At 35.7% G+C, this 16,430-nt stretch overlaps 1 protein-coding gene across 1 annotated transcript; it reads right to left on the reverse strand.

The window, feature by feature from the left end:
- Nucleotides 1-1,607: 1,607 nt before the first annotated feature.
- LOC109049542 (G-protein coupled estrogen receptor 1) lies at nucleotides 1,608-10,292 on the reverse strand. Its single transcript, XM_019067213.2, has 2 exons — nucleotides 10,127-10,292; nucleotides 1,608-4,510 (listed from the first exon to the last, which is right to left on the reverse strand). The coding sequence occupies exon 2, from the start codon at nucleotides 4,089-4,091 to the stop codon at nucleotides 3,030-3,032; it is 1,062 nt and encodes a 353-aa protein (XP_018922758.2). The 5' UTR covers nucleotides 4,092-4,510; nucleotides 10,127-10,292; the 3' UTR covers nucleotides 1,608-3,029.
- Nucleotides 10,293-16,430: the final 6,138 nt, after the last annotated feature.

Genomic DNA, 16,430 nt, shown 5'->3' on the forward strand with positions numbered 1-16,430 from the left:
ACTTTGGGGGTCCAGATTTCAGCTCTGTTATCTGTCATTATTGCACCGTCTGTATATTTCTGTGATGCTCACTTCCTAAGGCTGTTCTCGTCATGGATTCTCAAATCTGTGTTAGAGGCACACAACCTTACTCATGCCCTATAGGACTGTCTTGAGACACAAGTTTCCCAAGTCACACGTTTGTTCATCTCTTTATATGTGGATTGTTTGTATATATATATATGTGTGTGTGTATGTGTGTAAATTTGTTAATTTGAATTTAACTTCCTGATCAGGTCCATACAAATTAATTTAAAGTTACTCAAACAATGCTTACATATTTTTCCCAGCCTGGGCCATTACAGCTGGAAAAACATTTCTTGGTTTTGTCAGGCTGTCTTATTTTTATTTATTTATTTATTTATTTATTTTCTTGCAGACTTCGCCAGAACTGCATGTTCTGTTGCACTGGTCTATATTAAATAAACTCTCTGTATTAGCACCCAGCACTCCATACTGACAAATTCTTGTTATTAACAACAATAGTTGCATTACTTTAATGACACCCGCTACAAAATACCTTTTGTAGTATATACTGCATGTCAAAAACCAACAAATGGGTTTTAGATCAAACCGCATATTCTCCATTGATCTGATTGTTGTCATGAGTCTCATCCTGTGTCTCTAGAGAAGTGTTATTTTAGTATTATTTATATAATACATTGTAGTATTTATTTTTAATTAACTTTAATTTTGATATTTTTAATTTAATTTTATTTCAATTTTAGTCATTTACTACTTAAACTTTTCATTTTTTATTTTTATTTTTATTTTTTTAAGTTTTTTAAGGTTAAAATTAATCTAATCTTTATATTACATTTTATTTCTATTAACAAAAATGGTTTTAGTTTTAGTTAATAATAACAGCACTGCTCCAGAGTGAGTTTATGACTCAGATGATTGACTCCGAAAGGTCTGTGACCAGAACCAGGGCAAAGACAGCATCTTGGCCACCCTCAGTAAAGACACAGTAAGAAGCGATTTCTAAATCTCTCTTTTTTTTTTCTTTGTCTTTTTTTTTTTTTTTTTTGAGGTCCATTAAAGACTTTGACTTGTGCTGTGACATTATTATTATTTTTTTCTTCACACAAATCCAGACTTTTTACATTTTAGTGTTTTATAATTCACATTGGACTCATGATACTCATTGCTGCTATACAGTAATAAAAAATGTGTAAAAAAAAAAAAAAAAAATCACTTAAAACAGCTTGTCTCCAGACTGGAGACTTTATCATAGCCAACAGGAACATATCCATTATGCACGTTTACTGCATATTATGGCTAAAGTTTATCTGATTATAAAAGATGGCTACCTTTTCATAATATGATGGCCTCTAAAATGTGCCCTATATTAAAGCACAATCTGGATTAGCTGTTTGTGAAGGCCAGTCAATTTCCTGTGCCATTTGTCATAGATAAGATAAACCATTCTTTTATTATACTGTACTGCAATCTTGTTTTCCATCTAAGAAGGGAATAAATCCATTATGCAATGATATCCCCTCACCTTTCTAGTGTAGCAGACAGCTTTCAGAGAAAAAAAATAAAAATAAAAATAAAAACCCGGTGACCTAGTGGTCTTATTACAAAATTGACAACCATTTTATATTTTATTGTTAAAATGGGGCTATTTATTAATTCATTTCTTTTTCAAGCTCAAATGTATTACATCATGCTTAACCCAAATCCTTATATTGATAATTTTGTATGTACTACTGCTCAACAAGAAAAAAATCCCAAGACACAACTTTGAGATTATTATTTATTTATTTGAATTCCTCATTTTCTTTTTATTTGTTTGTCTTTGTTCTGTTTTACTTGGGAAAAAGCCCTCAGACTGCCACTGTGTTTATGAATAATTTGAGTCATATATTGTTTTAGCCCTGGGCATGAGAGGGCTCTCTCTAGGGGAGATTATCAGCTTCCTGTTATCAAGATGCTCTTGTTATAATGTCGTAACCATTTGTAATATCTGTATATGAAAATAGCGTACGTTCAAATAATACTTAAATCATCCTGACACATTTTGCACAGTGAAACAAAAATTTCAAGTCTTATTGTGTATCTATATTAATATCCATACGGTCTCTAAACGAATTAGACATTTTTGGAATTTCTTGGAGTCCTTGTTTTTGCTGGTAGAGTGCACTCATGAGAAAGCGAGAGGAATGGGAATGCAACAAATAAAGAGTTCAAGAGTACTAGGATCAAGTAAACAGCAGCGCTGGATGCCCCACTTCTGAAGTCTTGAATAATGTGTTTATGTCTTGCTATGCTGTCTGCACACCACCTGCCCACTGACTCCGGCTTCAAGGAAACAGGAGCCAACACCTGGGTTTAGTGTCGCTAACACTTGTCCAAATGAGCAGTAATCCACCAAATATGTTTGCATTGAACTGAATTTACAGTGAAAAAACAGCATATGCTGGTTAGGTATGTTTTGAGGCATGGGAGCTGGTTATGAGCTGTTATCAGTTCAGTTCAGATTCAGTTCTTTTCAACAGGGGATTCTCACGTTTTGCAAGCATCCCCTCTCTGTGAAGATGTTTGCAATGAAAAATCCTACAGCATATGCATGTATTCAGTCTTGAAACAGAACAGATCAAGTTTCAATAACATTAATTTATAAACTGGAGAATATATAGCAATGACTTGGATTGGAAATGTGTCGCAGGTGCTTCCATGACTTTATTTTGTTCCCTTAAAATGGACTCAGAGAATATCATCCTATAAAAGTCTTCATCGAGACATGCTATCCTATTATTTCAGTTATCTGTAAAAGGCAGCCTAAGGCCAAGCTCTACATCCATGTTTTATAATCCACTTCATGACAGGTGATTCACCTTAAATAATCCTTGTTTTGCTCAGCCAACAATAAAAATCAGGCAGTGTTCATGGTATTAAGCTAACCCAAGGATCTCTCTCTGTCAATTCATGATCAAGTTCTGGAAGCGAGACAACTTCAGGAACTGCAGGTTGCCACACCTGTGCTACACTTCGGACTCGCTCCTGACAGGGATGCGCAAATCCAGGGTGTGATTACAGAAGCGGTAGACCACGGACCAGCTGGCTTTCCGCTTGATGAAGAGCCGCAGCTTGTCTCTGAAAGTCTCCCCGAGGAAGCTGTAAATGATCGGGTTTAAGCAGCTGTTGGAGAACGCAGCCAGGTTGACGATGTGTCCAGTCAAGGGGTAGTCGTGCCATAATGTGGTGTCGCTGCGTTTCGACGGGTCTGCTGAGCCTTGGAGCAATTGGATGCTAATGAAAACATTCTCAGGCAGCCAGCAAATAAAGAAAACCAGCACCACCACCACAATCATGCGCAGGGCCTTCTGCCGGCGTGGCCACAGTCCTCTGTGCTTCTGGGCCCGCATGAGGATGCGGACAATCAGGGAGTAGCACATGCCGATGATGGAGAAGGGCACAAGAAATCCGATCGTCACCTCGAGCCACTGGATCTCAAAGACGTTGGCGAAGCAGAAGTGCACCTCGCCGGTGTGTTGGGTCTGCACGATGGTGAAAGGAAGCAGTGTCGCCAGGATGGAGGCCATCCAGATGAGGCTGCAGCTGAGTTTAGCGTGCTCCATGGTTCGTAGTGGACTGCTGCTCATAGAGCTAGCCAGAGCAATGTATCGGTCGAAACTCATCCATGTTAGGAAGAAGATGCTGCTGTACATGTTCACCTGGAGGAACAGTGACATGAAGGTACAGAGGACGGCGTAGTCGTAGTACTTCTCATTGAGATTGAACACCTCGATGAGCGAGTCTGCCACCAGAATAAGGTCCGCCACGGCCAGGTTGACGAAGTACAGATCGGGGATTGTCATCTTCTCCCTGTGGTTGAGGTTGACCACCAAAATGAGGATGTTCCCAATGAAGCCAATGGGGAACAGGAATATGGTGTACAGGCAGGACAGAAACAGGCCGATGATGTAAAACTCATAGGTGTCTATGCTTTCTTTCACATCGGTTAGGTTGAGGTCATACGAAGCACTGAACTGCTCAGTTCCATTTACATAAATCTGAATCACAGTGGTAGTCTGCTCTTCCATACTGGCCAAGTCTCTGTTTCAGATGCTGTGAATGGTACTACATACTTCATTTGTGTCAGTGCCCAGTTCACCTTAAGAGCATCCTTCGCTAAGCCTCCATTCGCATTTTGACGGCAACCAGTTGTTTACAAGTGGACGCTCAAGGTTTGATAGATTCCACCCAGACAGTTTCGCCTCTGGAGATGCAGCCAGGGTTGAAGACCTCCATTTTCAGGGCAGTCTCTCAGCTGTGGAGGCTGCCTGGGCTTGTGTGATCCATGGCACCAACACCAAGAGTCTTTCCTTAGGGACTGAGCTTCCTTTTTTTCTTCTGCACACTTTGCTCTTCACATGCATTCAATCCAGTACAGTCTGGTCTCCTCCAGTCCATAAGCATGATTTTTTTTTTTAGTCCACGAATGACAGCACCACTGTTACACCTGAACAAGAGAGAAATATGAGGAAAATAATATCTGAAGAAAAAACTTTTTTTGGCATCACTTTTGATTGAAATTATTATTTAAGGTGATAGTTCACCCTCATTTAATTCCAAACCTGTATGACTACCTTATTGACTGACAGCTCTCCTGTCCCGGTGTTGAGAGAAATCGGGGACCAAAAAATGTGAACATGCATTTACTGCATTTACTCATCAATTCCACAAAATAAAAAAAATAAAAAAACAGTGAAATGCAAACTCAGAATATGATGCAAACCTTTTTATGCATCCTTTTTTTATGCAATTCAGAATGGGAGCACAGCTTAAAGGTTTGTTTGAGCTTCACCCACTAATTTACAGACGTGAATTTGCAACTCCTTCAGCCTGAGGCATATTCATGTCACTATTGATGTTAAAAGGCTTTTACATTTACCAAAATCAAACAAACAAGCCCAGATCAGACTGAAAAAGTAACGCAAAAGTAATGTAAACTGTTCCCTCCTGGTGGAATGCTCTGCCCAAATCAATTCGAGCAGCTGAGTCCTTAGCCATCTAAGAAATTGCTAAAAACACATCTCTTCTGTCTTCAATAGGCCCTCTAACTCTAGCGTTCTCTATTCTAATTCTATTTTATTTAAATAAAAAATAAATAAAAAAAACACTTGATCCTCTAACACTTGCACTCTATTAATTTTCTAACTGCTTGTTTTCTTTAAAAAAGGGCCGCTAACACTAGTTTTCCAAAAATACATAATAAATATACACAGTACACACATATATATTATGTAGACAAAAACTTTTATTTTGGATGTGATTAATCATGATTAAGTGTTGCCCAGCACTAATATATATACAGTCATGTCCAAAAATATCAGCAGCCTTGGTAAATATGATCAAAGAATGCTGTGAAAATGAATCTGCATTGTTAATCCTTTTGATCTTTTATTTAAAACATTCACAAAAATCTAACCTTTCATTGGATAATAAGAATTTAAAATGGGGGGAAATATTATTATGAAATAAATGTTTTTCTCTGATACACATTGGCCACAATTAACAGGCACCCTTTTATTCAATACTTTTTGAAACCTTTATTTGCCAGATTAACAGCTCTAAATGTTCTCCTATAATGCCTGATGAGGTTAGAGAACACCTGGCAAGAGATCAGAGACCATTCCTTCATCCAGAATCACTTCAGACCCTTTAGATTCCCAGCTCCATGTTGGTGCTTCTTCTATTGAGTTCACTCCACTAATTTTCTATAGGGTGCCGGTCAGATGACTGGAATGGCTATAGAAGAAGCTTGCTTTTATGCTCAGTGACCCATTTTTGTGTTGTTTTTGAGGGTTGTGTTTGGATTATTGTACGGTTGGAAGATCCAAACATGGCCCATTATAAGAGTCAGTCACTTAGTGATTTTTTATCTGTTGGTATTTGATAGAATCCATGATGCCATGTGTCTAAACAAGTTGTCCAGGACCTCCATCAGAAATATAGGCTCACAACATAAAAAATACAGCAGTATATTTCATTGTACACATGGGGTACTTTTTATCCCTGTGTTCACCAAACCCATCTTGAGTGTTTGCTGCATAAAAAGCTAATTTTTTAGTTTCATCTGACCATAGAAGCCAGTCCCATTTGAAGTTCCAGTCATATCTAATAACTGAATATGCTGGAGATTGTTTTTGGATGAGCTAGGAGAATTTTTATTGAAACCCTCCCAAACATGTGGTGATGTAGGAGCTGTTTGACAATTTTTTTTATTATTATTATTTTAAGGTTTTCTGACCCTGAGACTCAACTATTTTCTGCAATTCTCCAGCTGTGGTCCTTCGAGAGTCTTTAGCCACTTAAACTCTCCTCCTCAGCGTGCATTAGGACGATATAGACACACATCCTCTCCCAGGCAGATTCGTAACATTTTCTGTTGGTTGGAAATTCTTAATTATTGCCCTGATGGTGGAAATGGGAATTTTCACTTTTCTAGCTCTTTTCTTAAAACCAGTTCACTAATTTGTGAAGCTCAATTATCTTTTGCTACACATCAGAAATATATTCTTTGTTTTTTTTTTCTCATTTTGATGGATGATTTAGGGAATTTGGGCTTTGTTTTCCCTCCTCTTTATATTTCTGTGAAACAGGAAGTTATGTCTGGATAATTTCATGTTCATAATCATGCTGGAGTGCTCAAAATTATGAATATGAATGGGAATATACTTCAGAGATATTTTACTCATAAGAATTTCTAGGGGTGCCAATAATTGTGTCCAACATGTATTGGAGAAAAACATTAATTTCATAATGATATTTCCCCACATTTGAAATTCTTATTATCCAATGAAAGGATAGATTTTTTTAAATTTTTTTAAATAAAAGATCAAAAGTATTAACAATGCAGATGAATTTTCACAGCCTTCTTTGATCATATTTTGCAAAGGTGCCGATATTATTTTTGGCCATGACTGTGTGTATATATATATATATATATATATATATATATATATATATATATATATATATATATATAGACCTTGCGTGTACTGTGTAAGGTTAACCGAGACTTATCACTTACATATAGTTGCTCTTTTGTTGGTTTTGATTGCTTCTATTGTCCTCATTTGTAAGTCGCTTTGGATAACAGCATCTAAAAAGTAACTTGCCCCAACACTGATGACTACATGTTTTTGTCCATGTAATGAAAGTCAGTGGGGTCCGAAACTACAAACTGACCCAATGGACTTTCACTGAATGATGGACAAAAAAGTACTGAGGCATTTTTCAAAATGACAGAAAGAAAGTCATACAGGTTTGGAATTACATGAGGGTGAGTAAATGATCACATAATTTGAATTTTGAGGTGAACCATCACTTTAATGTATTATGTTAAATATCTGCATTTGCACTTGATGGCAGCTCTCATAACAGTTTTTAACTGATTCACCTTAAGGAGCGAGTGTCTACAAGCTTATTAAAATGCAAAGCAAAGTCTTAAACAGATGCATTGAAGCACCCATGTGCTGTCAGAGCCATGTGCTGAACTCACAACTATTAAACAGCAAAAAGACGCACTGTAGAACTGCTTCATAGGGATAGATACAATATTTGATTTTCCTCACAGGAGCATAGGCTAACCTTACATAACATTTATGTTCATAACTGATTTTCACTGCACTAATGTATTTTGATTTTGAGCTAGATTGTTCAGAGTAGTGAACTGTAATGATTTTTCACTTACACAGAGTAAATGGGTGTCGAAAGAAAATAGAATCTCATTATATTACTAATTTCAGATTAATATGCCACAGTATCATCATGAATAATGATGTGTAATGAATTAAATCTAATGCCTCCATGTTAATTAAAACACTCATTATGCAACCATTACCATATATTTGGAAATAATATGTAATTCTTAGATATAGGATCTGTATTAATCCAAATTAATTGGTTAAACAAATGCAAGAATATTAAAAATTAGTATTAAAATGAAGTATGGCAGAAAAGACTGACCTTTAGTGAGCAATCAGGGCATATCTGACTCTTCACTTCCTAGTTGAACTACGCCTTTCTCAAATATAATTCACCAGAACCAAATTTAAATGTGCATAATTTTATTCACAATGAACACTACATCAATTTTGTAATGAGAAAGAAACTCAGTGATTTTAATGGGGTCTATGTGACCTGTTTGGACTCAAAATACTTTAACCTTTAAAAGAATCAGACCGAATTAAATTCCCAATGAAACTGGTCGGCACGCAACAGAAAAGCCTAAGAACTGCAGCCAGCTTTCCTAAATTAGACCACTTATTTTCAGCGTTTTGCAGATGGCTTATTAGGAGCAAGGGTTGGGATATTTGGACACTGTAAATGGTTTTGACAATCATGCACCTTGCAATCAAATGCAATCTTCACTTTGATTGACAGTTTGCAATATTTATCTCTTAATTAAAATGTAGGAAAATTATCTATAAAAATGTCACTTTAAAGTTTCTGTTAATAATTTGATATATGAACATAATATTTGTTTGGCATACCAAGTGCCCATTAAATTAAACAACCATAAACTAACAGCATTATGTAAGGCTTCCTTTGTTTTAGAAATACCATAAACAGAGCTGTGAGAGTCTGATCCCATAGCTGTAATTCATTCTCAACTGCAGACCCATTCAGATTTCATCACTGCATAATAGATAAAGGAACATTTGTTATCACTTAAAATTACATCTCCTTCAGAAGACCCAGTAGGACAATATAACTCTTTCCCAAAAGGGATTCTGCACATTTACTCACAGATGCAAGATGACACAAGCAATTTATCAGTATATTAGTGATGGAGTAGTCACATCAACAAAAGACAAGCACACACGCACCCAGATAATTGAAAGGCTCATTTGGAAAGCAAGAGAGAGAGAGAGAGACTGCACATTATGATGTGTCTCTCAACCCTCTGCAGTGCATTTGTAAAATTATGGTGGAATAGAAGACTTAAGATTTTTTCCCCCTCCCTCTGTTGGAAGACCATCTTATACTAGCATGAATTTGCATGACGTTCCAGGCTGGTTTATTCTGGTTCATGGTGCTTTGGTGCTGGTCTTGCACAGGTGCCTCAGCATCGCCAAGCTATTAGCCAACAAAACTTAATAGTTGGTTAAGATAGGTATCTGTCATATTCTCTTTGGGTTCTGAGAGACTGCATGGCCATTTCAGTAGCTCAAAAACATAGCATTCAAGTATCAGGTTGATATGAGATACGATAAATTATTAAATTATATATATATAATTTAATAATTTATCGTATCTCATATCAACCTGATACTTGAATGCTATGTTTTTATATATGAACCGAAAAACTTACTTAAATTTGGGGACTGATAGAACCCAGATATAAAACAAATACAATGAATTTTCACATGATATGCTATATAGCAGTTAAGCACACAGCAATGTTATTTTAGTATTACTTATGTTGTTTATGAATTATTTTTGTTTACGTATTATTGTAATATTTTCAGTTTTCATTTTACTTCATTTTTTAGATATAGTAATTTGATGTGCTTTTCTCATTCTCATTATTTTTAATATTTAGCTTTATTTTATTTCAGTTCTATACATTTTAGTTATTCAACTTCAACATTTCAATGAGCAACATTTCTAATTTTCAGTTTTTTTATTAGTTTATATTTCTCACATAATAAGCATATTTAACTTTTTGTTTTATTATTCTAATAGTTTTAGTTAACAATAACAACCCTGACACGCATTATAGCAGTACATTCCTAAAATGTTTCTGAAGGAAACAACAACAAGTGTATTATATTGTGAAACAGTACATTTTCTGTATGACTACTGTGACTAGGGTTAAAAGGTTAATTTCAAAATTACTATTATACATTTTTCACATAGAGCATTGGGCTCTCAGGTACCTGAACATAAAAAATGTAAGTACATATCGACACAAAATATTCTAGCCACTGTGGTCTTTCCAAATGGGTTTGTCCCACAAACTTACTTAATCTCTAACTAAGCTATTATGCAACTCATTTACTTTTCTCAAAAGTATTATTAATGAATACAATCCATGAATAGAAAATAATAGTCAAAAGTCACTCACTTTATTCACAAGGGCTTGTGATGCAGTCAGTGTAGTTGCCACAGATTTGTAATTCCTTTACCAGGACAAGATCCACTGTCTGTGCCACCTACTGTTATAAGACAACTGGCTGCTGTCAGGGAGAAGGTTCAGACCAGAATATCACTACAGCTTCCTTTCTTTGTGGCCACTAGTTCACTAGCCACCCCTCTACCTCCTCCTCCTCTCTCTCTCTCTCTCTCTCTCTCTCTCTCTCTCTCTCTCTCTTCTCTGCTCTGACTTTCCTCAGCACGACCACACGCATGTGGACAGCATCAATAGCTGGAGACCCACCAATGACAGTTACTTAGCACAGGACATATGGCTGCTGTCGCGACTCATTTCGTCTCTGTTTCAACCACGGAGACATCCATGACACTAGTGCTCATTAGTGTAATTGCAGTTCAAAGAATGACGAGGATTTCACAAGGGCAGGTTGTTTGAAATGCTCCAGACCTGGGATGAGACGTCCCTGATGCAACGACCCTGATGATGAATAATTGAGTGTATTTGATACACCTGGTCAGGTTTGAAGTATTAAAGATGATGTAAAGTGCTCGTATATGAGTGAGATGCAAAGAAATGGCAACTTTATGGAGTGTTCAAATAATTGACATGCTAAATAAACAAATGCTCCTCTCGTAAAAGTCCTGTTTTCTGAATACAGACGGCGTAATCTGTACTTTTTAGTGCCAAATCTTAAGAGATGGTTTCACAGCTGTGTCATTTTTTGTTAAAACATCAATGAGAGAATGGAAAATATGCATAATAAGATTGTATGTGAGAAGTTAATCATTCGGTTGTGCAGTACAATGTTAGATGGTGAATCGATACGACCCTTTGTTTGGAGAATGAGGGGCAGCAAAGCTTTTGTTGGTCGTGAGGTTACTGAGTCACAAACTATTATGCTTGTAATTCGATTTTCTGAACAGGGATGGATTCTGTTCACCTTATCAGCCTCTCCGTGTCAAGATGGGTTTACAGAAAGCTTGAGGGCTCTTTTATGTGCCGTCAACTACGTCTTCAAAGAGGTTTGTGTAGAACATCCTGAAGTCAATGGTGAGAATCCCTATCAGGCTGTCTGTAATGAATCCCCTGTGTCCCAAAGAAAGAACATTTCAGACTAGAACATCAACAAATATAGAACTATAGAAACTTATAAAAGTATTGTGAGGTGCCCAAATAAGATGATGCTCAATGACACATTTGTAGTAGTTTTAGAGAAACCCTCTGGGGAACTGGTCTCTTGGGTCTGGTCCATACTCCTCTTCTGGTCTAAATGGCAAGTGAAGGATAAAAGAAGTTAGCCAGCACTGTAATTGAGTAGTACAGATGAAATCTCTAACTCAAGATATTTTTTGCAACCCTGTCATGCATAGGAGAAACAAATGTGATCACCTTGCATTATGTTTGACTGCCTTATCTGTGAAAGTAATAATTTATGCTTGAGGGAACATGTATAATGCTGTAATCCTTTTAAGCACTGCTTGCCACCTGCAGACTCAGAGCTTCCTGAGAAAACCAGTGAAGAAACCTGTTGCTTATAGCCAGCATGAGAGCAAAGCTGTGAAGTTAAACCACAACTGGCTTCTGGGCTCTAACTGTATTTCTGAACAACAGAACACTGAGTTTAAACAGCCATTTTATAATACTAACTAACATTTAACTGGCACATAATAATTAATAGTATATAGAAATTGTTATGATCAAAATAACAGCTTGAAGTTCAGTTATATATGCACCCAGCACTTTTTTATTATTTTTTTTTTTAATTGTTGTGTTTGTTTCAATGTTATTTGTTTTAATTTTTTGTTTAGCTTAAAAACAAATAAGATGTAGCCATAGTCTATGATAATGTGACATCTATGCCCCTAAGACATGTTTTCACAAAAAAATGCATACATGTGAATTGTATGTGTGTTGTTTGTCAATGTATTTATTTATTTATTTTTAAATAACTTTGGTAATGAGTTAAATGATTTGGCTTAATAAATACACTATAATTTGTGTAAAATTTTAGAATTATTTACTTGCCTTTTGTCAAAATGAAAATGATATTTTCTTGGATTCATGGTGTTTTTGATGTTTCAGTAATAGGTTTGTACAGAGCCCTTCACGTGGCATGAAAAAAAAAATAGTAGGATAAATCGTGTGCACGATTTACTATTTTGTTCCCTCAAATTATAAACTGTGCACATGATTTATAAATTGAGAGAACAAATTAGTTCATTGGCGCGCGATTTAGCAAATTGAGGGAATGAAATAGTAATCGTGTGCACATTTTAGTACATCGAGGGAACAAATTAGTAAATCATGCGCACAATTTATTTATTTTTTCTTGCATGTCATGTACGGGGCTCCGTAGGTTTGTGTCAGCTTGCATGCAAAATGAGGTAAACAGCTAAATACTGGATTTTTGGCAATTAAAATACGTTAAATATTTTTTTTTTTTTTTTAATTAAATCAATTACATCAACAGATTATTATAATTTTATTTTAATTATTTTAGTTTGAGGTTTAGTCATTTTGTTATGTGAATTTCTCATTTTTATTAGTTTTTTTTTGACAGTATATAGCTTTTATTTAATGTATTTATATTTCAGTTTTAATTTTAATAATCTAAGTACTTGAAACTAAGCTATTTGTTTTAGTTAGTTTCCAAGGCAACATTTTTAATTTTCATTTATGTTTAGGTTTTTCATCTATTTTAATTTATTATTATTATTATTATTATTATTATTATTATTATTATTATTATTATTATTATTATTTTAAGAACAAGAACAAGAGCAATATTTACAGATATTAGATGAGTTTCAAATTTGCTACTTTTTATGTTGCTAATTTTAGGACAAATAAAATTTTAACAGATTTAATAGTCCTCATAGGAGGGATTCAGTCATGAAGAATCAAAACTTTTGTTATGTGTGCACTTTTAATTACAGTCCCACAGTCTCCATCTGCTCCCAAGTAACATTTTCCCAGAGGTGTAGCTCTTAAATGGGGAGGTTGTTGTTTGTCTCCCTCTATTAAATTCTCTATCAATGCAATTTTCACAGGGATTCATAGAACAATCTGGAGGGAACTGATTAATTATGATGCCGGGAACAACTGATGAGTTACAGACAGCATGAACCTGCTTTTCTCACTTTACATGCCTGACCGTGTCCCTCTGCAGGGAGGTAATTACATTTGTTAGGTGGCAACATTTGGTGGAAGCTTGGTGCTCTACAACCTGTGTGTATTAGTGTTAAATGCAAACTGAGTGGCACGATTTTCCCTCACGCAGTTACATGTTAATGGCGTGGCGTGATGTTCTAGGAACTGTGCTCTCTCTAAAAACACTGTCCTACTGTGAGCTCTGAAGATCCATAAAATTAGTTGACACACTCCACGTTTAGAGACAGAACACTAAATAAATGAATCATTTTGTCATTTTGTTCTCTTGTTCTGAGTCATTGAACAATAGTTCTGTAGGCGCACAATTGACTAAAAGGAGAAGTTTGATCTAACACAATGCATTTTGATGATTGAAAGGACCTCTATTACTGTGCATCTATTCATAATGGTTGTTTTCTCACAGAAGTGAGCCACTGACTGACAATCCAGTAGAGCACTGCATAATTCTTGGACTGAACTGATCAGTCTTAATTAATAGTTTCCAATAGCAGGCCGCAAAATGAGCTGTTTTGTACAGCTAAAAATAGCTGGAAGAGGATGACACCAGAAGCCTGCGTTCTCTCTTACGGAAAGCAAGGGATATGGCTTTTTTGACAACAATAGGCCAAAATGGCATGGTTGTTTTAGCAAATTTGTTTTTATCTCATGTTTGTTTTTGAATTCAATCTTTTTTTGCCTCGTCTCAAGAAATATCTGCGTCCACACGAAACCGATGTAGTAAATGGATGTAGTATACATGCCAGACCAGCATGTGTCGCTGTAATTCTGCCACAGAGATACACTAAAAATGCACATAAACGTTGCGCGCGGTATACAAACGAACATGGAACAATACATTTATTAATCTGTGTTAATGTTAGTTAATAAAAAGACAATCGTTCAGTGTTTGTTCATGTTTTTGTTGCTGTTACGTGACGTAGCGGTGTCTGACTAGGGGTGAGACGTGGGCTGATTTTTTCAGAAAATATACGGATTCACTGTCCAGACGAAAACGGAAGGGCAGCGTTTTCAAATGTATCCACTCTGGAACCCGGTTTCAAAAAATGTCGGATTTACTCTCCCAAAACGCTGGATCCGTGTGGACGAAACGCCTATACAACACAAAATTTATGCGTATACAGCAAAATGTGTCTCTGTGTGGATGGGGCCTAAATAAGACAATTCTGTAATTAATTTCTTACCTTCAGAACATCTTTAAAAAATGCAACGTTATTGGCAGGTATAGGCTAAATGAAAACACACGAGCGGGAGTGCTATTATAAATATTAACAGCACGTATGCCACACTGTAAAAAATTAAATAAAAAGGCAACCTATCGCACTCAACTTAACTCAACTAGCAAACGACAACATAAAAACTTTAGTTCATTTAATGATTAATAGTCAGTATATTGAGTTTTAAATGATCTGCCAGATCAATCAAAGTTATTTTTTAGCACCCTGCTGAAAAAACAGCATATGCTGATAAGGTATGTTTTACTGCTGGGAGGCTAATTTATGCTGGTCCTTTGCTGGTTTATGCTAGCATTAACCAGCAAAAGGACCAGCATCCCAGCGTCAAAACATACCTAACCAGCATATGCTGTTTTTTTCAACAGGGCATTTAGCAATTCTAATCTTTTTTAACAATCCTCTTTCTTTAAGATTTATGTTCATTTCCAAATCCACTACATCAGGGGTCGGCAATCTTTTCGGCATGACGTGCCATTTTTTATTTTTCTGGTTAACCACTGTGCCAAAACCTACCCCACCAACACACCCCACCCCACCCTTTTTTAACGCAATATTATACAGAATGCATTAACTCTTTGTACAGTACATACACATTTTAAATGATACAATAAAATAACAATAGGACTATTTTGATTTTTGTTTTTATTGGTTTTTGTTTATTTTTGATTTTTATATTTTTTTTTTTTTTAAATTTTTTATTGTTTCTTGAAAAACTGAACATCACATGTATGTGTGTGTGACAAGGCCAATGCATTATAATCGTTCAGTTTAATCACTGTTCTACGCGCGCGCACAGACACACCACTGGCACACAGAGATCTGAGATCGCGCTGTGCAAAAGTAACATTCAAAAGCTCATAAACTTGTTGTCAGCTCTGCCATGTGACTTTCATTAATCGATACTGAATCGCTACATTATATTTCTCAGCAAGGAGGTGGTAATTTTCTTTTTTAAAAAGTATAAAAAGTTTTTAAGTAGGCTACCTAAACACAGCTTGTTTGTAAAGAGAGACAGACTGACAATTTACACACATCTCTCTCTCTCTCTCTCTCTCTCTCTCTCTCTGTGTGTCTCAAAATCCTAGCTATCTAAGAAAGGTGAACAAAACAACTTTTGCTAGTGACATGTTTAGAGTAGTTTTGTGCGGTTCACACACACACACACACACACACACACACACACACACACACACACACACACACACAAATCAAACTGACTTCTACTAAAAAGTATTTGTTTAGCCTACTTTTTTTTTTTTTTTTTTTTTACATTTCTTAGAACTTTTCAAAAGTTGGATTTTTTTAACAGTGGGGTAATTTGCTTTTATCCAAATTACTCAATTATTAATATTGAATAACTTTAGAATAAATATTGAATACTTTTACACAGCATTAACTCAATAAGTAGAGCTCCAAACGAAGTCAAAGCAAAATGAACCACTGTGTCTCCTAGTAAACAAACAGTTGAAATGTTTTCTGAATAAATCCTCTGAGAACCAAAAATGATTTAATGACTCACGAAGACACTTGTCGCCACATACTGGTCTAAAATGTAACTCACAGAAGGAGTCACTAAATAAGATGCCTCTAATAATGCATCAAACATAATGATCAGTTTATTCATGAAATTGGGATTAATTACATCTAGAACAAAAACAATTTCAAACAAGAAAAAAACAAAACACAACAAAGTTGGCACACCACATCTCCAAAAGTAGAAAATATTTATTACAAAATATTTATTGGTAAATATTTATTACCAAGTTGTAACACTCCAAAAATAAGAGGAGTAAAGAAAGAGACCAACAGGTTCCTAACTGGATTAAATTTATTTTGGGCCTGAATAGCCAAGGAGACTCAAGCACACAACCTCA

This window comes from Cyprinus carpio, chromosome B3 (genome assembly GCF_018340385.1).
Source record: "Cyprinus carpio isolate SPL01 chromosome B3, ASM1834038v1, whole genome shotgun sequence".
NCBI classification, from domain to species: domain Eukaryota; kingdom Metazoa; phylum Chordata; class Actinopteri; order Cypriniformes; family Cyprinidae; genus Cyprinus; species Cyprinus carpio.

What these genes read in the sequence shown, in the direction of transcription:
- LOC109049542 (XM_019067213.2), bottom strand. Translation starts at nt 4,091, where the DNA reads ATGGAAGAGCAGACTACCACTGTGATTCAGATTTATGTAAATGGAACT.